Source organism: Quercus robur, chromosome 1, assembly GCF_932294415.1.
Source record: "Quercus robur chromosome 1, dhQueRobu3.1, whole genome shotgun sequence".
Taxonomy (NCBI): domain Eukaryota; kingdom Viridiplantae; phylum Streptophyta; class Magnoliopsida; order Fagales; family Fagaceae; genus Quercus; species Quercus robur.
Window position 1 is genome coordinate 23050126 of NC_065534.1, and position 10273 is coordinate 23060398.

A 10273-nucleotide genomic window follows, 5' to 3' on the forward strand; every position below is an offset into this window, starting at 1 on the left:
CCAATGAGAGTTTCACTTAAATTTTCAAAACAAACTGTGGTAAAATATGCATAGAACTTGATATTACTAAAGTCGAGTTCCCTCTATAATACAGATATTTTACTAAATAGTTTTAAAATATGAGCATTTTACTATATAATTTATAAATTAGGGATAAATATCTATTTTCTCCTTAAAAAAAAATGTCATCCATATTTATTATAATACCAAAATAACCATCCCATATCTACGAAATGCTAAAACCTCCCGATTATCCAAGGGCGAAAACAGACATTTGAAGTGAGATTCAGCAAAACCCTAGCCTTTTTATATTTTTGCTAACTCTTACTCTCTCGCTTCGCTTCTCTGAAACCCTAGCTTTCACAAAGTAGCAGCCTCATCATCCCGACCCAAAATCCCAATCAACAATGCCGCCGAAGCTCGACCCCTCCCAGGTCGTCGATGTGTACGTCCGAGTCACCGGAGGTGAGGTCGGTGCCGCGAGTTCACTCGCCCCAAAGATCGGTCCGCTAGGTCTCTCGCCGAAGAAGATCGGAGAAGACATAGCGAAGGAGACTGCGAAGGACTGGAAGGGCCTGCGCGTGACGGTGAAGCTGACTGTGCAGAATCGTCAGGCCAAGGTGTCGGTGGTGCCATCGGCGGCGGCTCTGGTCATCAAGGCTCTGAAGGAGCCGGAGCGTGACCGGAAGAAGACGAAGAATATCAAGCACAACGGGAATATCTCCCTCGACGACGTCGTTGAGATCGCCAAGGTTATGCGCCCTAGGTCCATGGCCAAAGACCTCAGTGGCACCGTCAAGGAGATTCTCGGCACGTGCGTCTCTGTGGGCTGCACGGTCGATGGGAAAGACCCTAAGGATTTGCAGCAGGAGATCTCCGATGGTGACGTGGAAGTCCCTCTGGACTGAGAGAGATAGAGAGAGAGACAGAGAGAGAGAGATAGAGGTTCTTCTTCTATTTTAATTTTGAAAAAAACAAAATCGGATATTTTGGGAATTTTGTGATATTTCAAGGTAATTAGATGAATTGGATGGATAATTATTTAGTTTTTTCTTATGAGGAATTATGCTGTTTGAGTTTGATTTAATGATTTTTGTGGTTAATTTTGCTTTTATGAGTTTGATTTTATGATTGTTTGGTTTGATTTTATTTTCTGAATATGAGCTTCTTGGTCACTTTTTGGATCTCAAGAAGGTGTTTGATTGCTGCTTGAATTGAAAGAAGTTTTTCATTTAGAATTTTGATGGCTTAAGATTGTGCCGCATTTTTTGTTCATGAATGTCTTTGGCCTTTGCTAGTGAAATGGCATTGTTAGTGAAATGGCATTGTTAGTGTTTAGGAAAATCAAATTCATTGTTAGTGTTTAGGAAAATCAAATTGTGATACAGGGTCGAAGGACTTGAAACATTGTAGTCAATTTCATGTTTCTATCATATTATCCAACCTATTCATTTCAACATCGTGGCTCTAATTTTTGTTGGCATTTCTTGTTGCTTCTTTTCATTTCATTTGGACCATGTTTTGAAACATCTAACAACCTTAAATTGTTTACTGTAACATTGAAACTGCTACATAATAGTGCAGCCACACATAAACATCTGTTGTACTCTCCAAAATCTTATTAAGGCCCTACTTAAGGTGATGTTGTAGGAGGGCCTCGAAGCCGAGTGTCATCTCCTAGGATATTTCTGGTTGCAGTTTGAGTCACTAGGTTTATAATATATTAGAATCTATGGTTACTTATAATAAAATTACTCTGGCTGATAGATACATGTGAAGTAACTTTCTGTTTAGTGATACTCAACTCAAATGTTCTTCATGTTTCTTTTTTGTTGGAATTTTCTTATTTGTTCATGGGAATGTCAATGCAAGATAGGGTGAATGTTCCTAGTCTCTACATGAGTCAGACCAAAATGTATGCAGTGTAATTGTTTTACAGTTAGTGCAATACCATAAGGTTGGTGAGATTGATGATTATTCCTATTGAATGATTGAATGGGAATGTCAATGCAAGATAGGGTGAATGTTCCTAGTCTCTACATGAGTCAGACCAAAATGTATGCAGTGTAATTGTTTTACAGTTAGTGCAATACCATAAGGTTGGTGAGATTGATGATTATTCCTATTGAATGATTGAAACTGATGGCAGGTTAATTGTGATTTGGGATTTATTTTCCCAACCAGATGATAGTGGTAGCTTGTTCTTGAGAAAACTAGAACCCAGTTTTTCGGCTTGCCCACCGCTAAAATACACCAGTAATCTAGGGGTGATAAATCATGTGAAATGGAACTAGGATATTTTGTTTATGCTTACATAGTACTTGGTATATTCATTGTTGGGTCAGCATATGTGAGAAGTGTAGTAAGACTGTAAGAGTCATAGTCCTAGATGGGGCATAAATGGAAGTAGTCGTTAAGTAATGTAGAAGTTTTAGAGAAAGTTCAATTTGTGTAGCTTGCACAGCTGCAGCAGTTTGTATTTATATTAGTAATCTGGAGTTCATAAATTATGGGAAATGGAGTTAGGATACTGTGTTTACCTATATGGTACCCAGGCTTGATAGATATTTGGCCCTTTTCAACCATACCTACCATTAAGGTGTTTGTTTTCTGGGGTCACTTTCTATGGGATGCTTGGATGCTGTAGCAGTTTGTGTTTCGGTTAGTAATCTCGGTGACATACCATGGGAAATGGAGCTAGGATATTGTGTTTATGTATTTACATAGGCTTGATGGATATATGGCCATATTCAAGCTAGTAATCTATGTATCATGAATTGTGATCTACATAAAAAAAAAAAAAAAAAAAAAAAATAAAAAAAAAAAAAAAAACAATCTATGCTTTGTGAGGCGTGGCTGATTCTGCCGCCCTTTGAGGTTATGAAATAGCATTGTTTTTATCTTTTGAAGTAGCATCTGAATTTTTGCATCTCTAGGGTCTGATTTTGAATTGCTGTTTTTTCTTTCTGGCGTCAGTTTTTGTGATGGAAAATTGTTTTGATTGCTCCTTTTGCCAGGGTTCGGTTTTCCTGGTTAATATAAACCAGTTAACACTAATTATTGCCTATTATAATCCTATTAACACTAATCACTTCCAACATGCTCATCTCTAGATTAAAGAGGAAGTGGGCTTTAATTTTTGCGGGCATGGTTGATGGAAAGAGTTAAATATGATAAAATCCTTCCCTTTGGTTTTGAATATCCTTCCTTTTTGTATTGAATTTGTTGTTAATGTGTGATTTCATTCCTTGTTTAATATTACAATCATTCTTTGCATTTGACAGATAGCGACGGCTTAATCTTGATGATTCCTTTCCTTGTTTAATATCTTTTCCTTTTCATTTTCTAACAAGGTTGATGCTTAGAATATATCGAAACCATCCAACATTAATAATATAGGTCTGTCTGCAAACCATCAACATATGTAAGTTTTATGTTGCTCGAGAATGCTCAAGTTCATTGAAAAACCAAAGAGCCAAGCCTGAAGCCTGAACATAAAATTGAGTTGGGCGGTTAAGTCTAGCTTGATTTTCATGTAATATGAACAAACCTAATGCTATAATCTGCATTATACAAGATGTAATGACTAGAAATTAATTTATTTATTTCCTATATTTTGGGAATGAAACATTGTGGGCTACTTGCCAAATTCGTCATGATTAGTCTAACTCTAAGGTTTTGTTTCGGAGTTCATAAGAGAATAGAATGGAATAATTATAAGGGAATATAAATGAATGGAATTGAATAGAATATATTTAAGTAAAGAAAAAGAAAAAGAAAAAGAAAAAGGAATGGAATGGAATAGAATTAAATAACCTTAATTGAATGTTTTAAAATAAAATAATAAAAATGAATGGAATGTAAGTAATCTTATTTGGGAGTAACATAAAAGGAATGAAATTAATTCATTTTATGATAATATTAGTATTAAATCCCTATTTTAAAATAAAATAGATGAATAAATAGGGGTATTTTGAGAGTTTTAGTAAAAAATTCATTAAATCTAACTCAATTTCCTTCTATTCCTTTCAATTTCGAGAGGAATGAAAATTTGAGGTTTTAAGGGAATAGAGAGAAATGAGTGTTCATTCTTATCCATTCCATTTTCTCTCACTTAAACTCCCAAATGAAAGAACAAATTTTTCATTTCCTCCATTAAAACTCTCAAACAAGGGAAGGGAAGAATATTATAAAATTATTCTTTTAATTTTTTTCCATTCAATTCCATTTTCTCCTTCCAAATGAAGGGTAAATGTTTTAAGGAGTCATGAATTCAAGACCCATGGAATGTGTATAATTACTCATTAAGCCCTCATTTGGGAGGATGGAATGGAAATGAATGAAAAAAATTATTTTAGAATATTCTTCCCTTCTCTTATTTGGGAGTTTTAATGGAGAGAATGGAAAGTCCATTCCCTTATTTGAAAGTTTAATGAAAACTTAGAGAGAGAGTGTACATATTAAATGAAAATTTAGAGAGAGAGTCAGAGAGAGTACATTTTAGTTTTTTCTTTTTTGGGAACCTATTGTGTAATGTTAGATACAATTTTTTGTTTCCACAATAAGTTGTGATTGTTACAACATCAATTTAACATAAGTCTACCAATTAATAGCATTTTTATAATGTCCTAAATCTTAATAATAAAATGTGACATCTATAGTTGTGAAATCAGTGAAAAATGTTATAATAATTGGACTTATTGAAACCTATTAGGATGCTTTTGGAGACTTTACTATACTTAGAACAGAAATTTGGTTAACGAAGTCTCCAGAAAGCTTTCATATATATATATATGAAAGCTTTCTGGAGACTTCGTTAACCAAATTTCTGTTCTAAGTCTGGATAGGTCCAAGATACCATTTAACGAAATTTAGAATTTGGTTTCCTCTCTTTGCCTTTCCAGTAGATTTTTTTAGTGAAAAATATTGGCTTTAATATTTTTGGTAAAGGACACCAAAATAAGCCAATTTGGCCCTAGAAGACAATCTCTTTCTCCTCCATTCATTTTTCAGGAAGCTTTGGCCAACCATCCCTTTTCACATACTAAATTCGGTACCCATTGTTGAAGGAAGTTTTCAGTTTTTTAATGCCCTTCAGTTAAGCTTGACCTATCCGTAATATTCTCTTGGTTATTTCTAAGTTTAGAGCCACTGCCTGCCCTATATAAACAGAGTTATTCATCACCTTTAGCTCAAACCCAACTTTTATCCAAACATAGGAGAAAGAGAGATCAAATTGAAACCATCCCCATTACACATATTAATGAATTCATCCAAATTTGTTTCAGTCCTAATGGCAAAGCAGCTCGGGTATACAATGAAGCCCTGGATTGAAGTTGCACCATCACTCCTTGATTTCCCATTGAGGCCCTCTAATGCCCCTGCATTGGAGACAATTGTGGAAGAGAGAGCTGAGGAAAACGACGACGATAACAACGATGAATGAGGATAAAATTTGGAACTTCGGCTATGGTTTCGAGTGGACTCGGTTTGTCTATTGAGTAAGCTCTTTTTGGGGTAAGGGTGAGCAGATATATCCAGTAATAATAAAGAAAATCAAAAGTTCAACCGCAATGGAATAGTATGATTTTGAGTGGAAGAGTTATCAAAGATGTTCAACAGTGTGTGCTGTTTTTTTTTCATCTTTTGGTAAGGCTTATAATATGATTTGTAATACGTTCTGTAACTTCGTGTATATATAATGAGAATCTAGTTATTGTAACATCATGTTCATGAGTTCATCACATACATTTTATATTTTGCTTGTACAAATGCCATGTAGAATATCCCAAAAAGTGGATATAGTCCTCGCATTAGGCCCTCGAGAGTCGAGGGTTAGTACTTTAATTCAATTTAGGGAACAAACTTGGTACTGCATTAGGGCCTGAAGGAATCCAAACCCAGGTGTTTGTGTCGAGTTCTTTTCTCACATGTCATAAGTTAACGAGGGTGGTCAATTGATGGTCTGGGCCTTTAAATGGAGTTGAGTTTAGCACCCCCGTTGCATAATGGGCTTGTGCCCCTCTTCTACTGCAGGAAGAACTTTTGTATATTTTCTATATGATATAATAACAAAGAATGGGTTAGTGATTAATTTTTAGTGGAAGATAAAGCAACATCAATGTACATAGAAGGATGCTCAAATTTACTCAAAGAACTTAGTATTTTTACAAAAAAAAAAAAAAAAAAAAAAAAAAAAAAAAAGAAAAAAAAAAGGAAAGAAAAACCCAAAGAAAAGCGCTAGCTGCATTTATGTTATACTCAAAATAAATAATTTAGTTACTATTAAACCTTCTTATAATCTTTAATAAAGCTCAGATTAACCCAGTATATGCTTAATGTAAGACTTATCACACACCCATACTTAATTTGTATTCAATCAATTAGGATATTATAATCTCCCTTACTTAAATTTCTGTCATCCTTGTTAGATCCCACTTTGTGAGGCAATATCTTCAAGCCCACATGGTATTACTAGAGCTGGCTTAATACAAGTTGGGGCCTTAGTCTAAAAATTTAAATACACATTTATGTATTTAAATATCACTTAAATAATATTTAGTTTATTAATAATCAATTTAATTAATGTTTTGTACTATAATTATATATATATAAATATATATATATATATATATATATATATAAAATCCATTATTCTTACTTTTTTATATGACTAGTTCACTTGAGCAATGCTAGAAACATTATAAATTTTATTACATAAGCCTTACAGACTGACTAATTCATCATCTATTCTTGCCACATCAGTTTGTAAGTATTTTGTAGCAACTTAACATTTTCCATTTACTTAATGGTGATTTGGTTGGATTTTTATTAACCTATAATTTATTTTGGAAAAATGCTAAATTTACTATAAATATTACTACAAAATGCTTACAAGATGATGTGGAAGAGATTGTGATTGATGACACGTCAACAAGATAATAAATAAATATTTGAATTACTTATGATTGGTGGCACAACAATTTGAAAGACCTATGTAATAAAATTTGTAGCATTTCTATCATCAACCAAATTTTGAGCTTTCTTAATAGGGAAAAAAATTGTACAAATCAAGTTATTGGCCCCCACATTTGGAGGTCTTTTTCTAGTAGGGGACTTTAGAGCATTAGCATCCGGGAATGAGAATCGGTTGCAATTTTAACATCTAAAAACCTGTTTTATCTATTATACCAACTCACTTTACAATACACCCTACATACTAGTTTTTATTTTTACATAGAACTTATTAAAATAATATAAACTATTTAATAAAATAAGAAAAAGTATTCTTCTCTCTCTTTCGTCCTGCTCTATCTTTCTCTTCTCCCACAACCACAAATATAACCAAGTACCATACACCAACAATCAAAACTAGCCACCTCCACCACAACCCACAACCAACCTACACCGCCACCATAATCACAATCACAACCAACACCACCACCACCACCACCACCACCATCAACAACCATCACTGCCAAATCCATAACCACAAACCCAAATCAAACCCATTTTCTGCCACAACCACAAAACCCAAGACTTGTAGCGACCCATGGAGAGCAAAGCCGTGACCACCCATGAGCACCAATGGCCCCACAACCACCCTCATGATCTGAACCCACCCACGGCAAGCTACGATCACCCACGAGCACCCACCAACCCACGACGATCTGAATCCCACCCACCTAAAGCCTCCACGTCGATCTGCCACGCTGATTCGAAGCCCAAAAGCCAATCTTGAGAGAGCTTCATCTGAGAGGAAGAGAGAATCTTCACCATGAGAGGAAGGGAGGAGAGAGCGTGAGAGAAAGAGAGGTGAAAAGAAAGAAGAGAGGAGTTTGAAAGTCAGAGGAAGAAAGAGTGTGTAAGATTAAATTTTTATTTTTATTTTTTTTACAATCCCATGAACAGTAAGGTTGCATATATGCAACTTTATTGTAGCTAGGATGTAAAATTTTTTGGGTTTACATACCTGGATGTTAGTGCTTTTAGGCCATGACCCAAGTTGCCTACGCCTAAGGGTGGCCTTGCGTATTATCTATTTGGCTATGATACCATTTGTAATAACTCAATGATAAGAACTAGTCTGATCAGATACTCTTTTAATATAATATATATCACTTATTGACCCCATATATATTTGGAGGCCTTTCTCTAGTTGGAAATCTTAGGCCATGTCCTAGTTGCCTAGGCCTAGGGTTGGCCTTGGGTATTACCTGGTTGGCGTTGATACCATTTGTAATGATTCAAAGAAAAGAACTAGTCAAGTTAGTGACTTTTTAAGTAGTCTTTAAAAGGTCAAGAGTTAAACTAAAACATTTGAAAGTTAGGAAACCATTTCAAAATTATAAGAAAAAGGTGAAGAGCCAAATATATAATTAAGCCAAAATGAAGTAAGACACATTTTCTTTTCCTAATATGGCTCACTATTGCTCTTTCTCCTAGTCCTAGATTCGTACTCAAGCTTTCACGACTCAACCCCTTTCCTCTTGTCAAGACTCAAAACGTGTCATTCTTATAAGGGTAATATTCCAGGGTGCATCAATCTGCTTCAGCCTTTCACAAATATTCTAATCTATAACTTTATTATCATATAGATTAATTGAAAAAATAAAACAAAAAGACTTACCGACCAATGATAGGTCACCCTCAACCTTACATAACCAAAAGCAAAAAAGTTTATCATATAGAATTCATCATACAAATGTTGTTTGGACACGTGGTGCACTTTGAACCACAATGTAGTACAAGTACTTAAAGATAAGAAAGCAACTTCCGCAAATTTTGAAACATATTAATGGGAATGTGATGGAAAAGAGAATAAAATTAGAGTGGGGCGGTGATGCTGGTCGATTTCATCGCATCATCATTTAACAAAAATACATCTGTGGTGATTGAGCTATAGTTAGCTATTTTGGTCTATTTCCTTTGTTCGAATTAATAAATGAAACATGGACCACTAGATTAGATTTTGTTTTTCAATTAAAGTATCACCAACTGCGGTATTTATAGATGATTAGGCATATTTTAGTAGCTACAATCAGTCAGCTATCAGTGCAATACTTTTTTTCTAAGTCATTAGAGTCTCCACTATCTGATGGCTCCACCTTAAAGGGCATGTATGATGTATCATGTGCATAACTTCACTCTTACTCTATGGGGTTCAAAAAATTATTAAAAAAGACACTATGAAATTAGAAAATTTTCATATGGTAAATCTTAGATTCTTGTTGGAATAGCTGAAAGTTTTAATCGCTTCATTGTGAGTGTACTTAATTATATGGGGTTTCTACAAACACAAATAAAAAAATTTAAAGAAAAAAAAAAAAAAAGACTTATGTGGCTCAACATTAATTAGTCCTATGTTAACATGTGTGGTTTAGAAGAAAGTTTCACTAAGAAAATATGAGATTACAAAGTTGGCACAAAGACACTCTAACAAACTAAAGCACTAAAAAGACCCAAAGAGTTATCTATCATAGAAAATATAAACAAGAGAAAATTATCTTTTTCATTTACTATTCTAGTAGAACAACACAACTTAACTGAAAACAAAAGTCCATGGCGGTATCAGGGATTCCTTGGATAAGGAAGACAGCGAAAGTTGAGATGTATCTTTAGTTGTTGCCTGCACAATTACTAGAAGATTGTTATGAGATCGGCTTCTTCCCTAAGGGTTTAATGGTCACACTCTAATGGTAAAGTCAGTTAATGATTTTATGTAAATGAAAATGTACTTTTGTGGATGGAAAATGGATTATACCTCATACTCTTAAAAGGTGCCTTTTATACTTGTAGAATACATCTTCCCCACCTCCATAGGTTGGGCCTGGAAGCCTAGATTACTTTGATTGAATTGATGCTTGTTGTTCTGGTCTGACCATGTCTAGGGAACAATTGGGTGGTTCAATTTTCAATCCGCCTTAGTTGGGGGAGGGAACATGTTGAAGTGCATTAAATGCGATGGGAGGATGTTGGGGGTGTAATAAATGCGAAAATGACCGCTATTTAGCATGACTAGCAATGCCTTTTAAGCAAGGGTCTTGGTGATATGATGAGAACAAGAAGATGATCTCCCTGAGATTGGTCTCATCCAAATGAAGGCAATTTGTCGTTGTTGATGATTTTAGTAAACTTTGATTTATGTGTGTGCGTGTGAAGGGAAGGAAGAATGAAGGTATGTCTCTCATTAAATGTTTGGTTACATGAAAATAATAGAAATGGAATACTTCTTTTATTTGGTTCTTAAAGAGAAAACAAGATAAACAAACAA

General features: G+C 34.6%; 1 protein-coding gene across 1 annotated transcript; it reads left to right on the forward strand.

Annotated features, from left to right (window-relative positions):
• The first annotated feature begins 260 nt into the window (after positions 1 to 260).
• LOC126725913 (60S ribosomal protein L12) lies at positions 261 to 1087 on the forward strand. The gene has a single exon (XM_050430929.1). The coding sequence runs from the start codon at positions 408 to 410 to the stop codon at positions 906 to 908; it is 501 nt and encodes a 166-aa protein (XP_050286886.1). The 5' UTR covers positions 261 to 407; the 3' UTR covers positions 909 to 1087.
• Positions 1088 to 10273: the final 9186 nt, after the last annotated feature.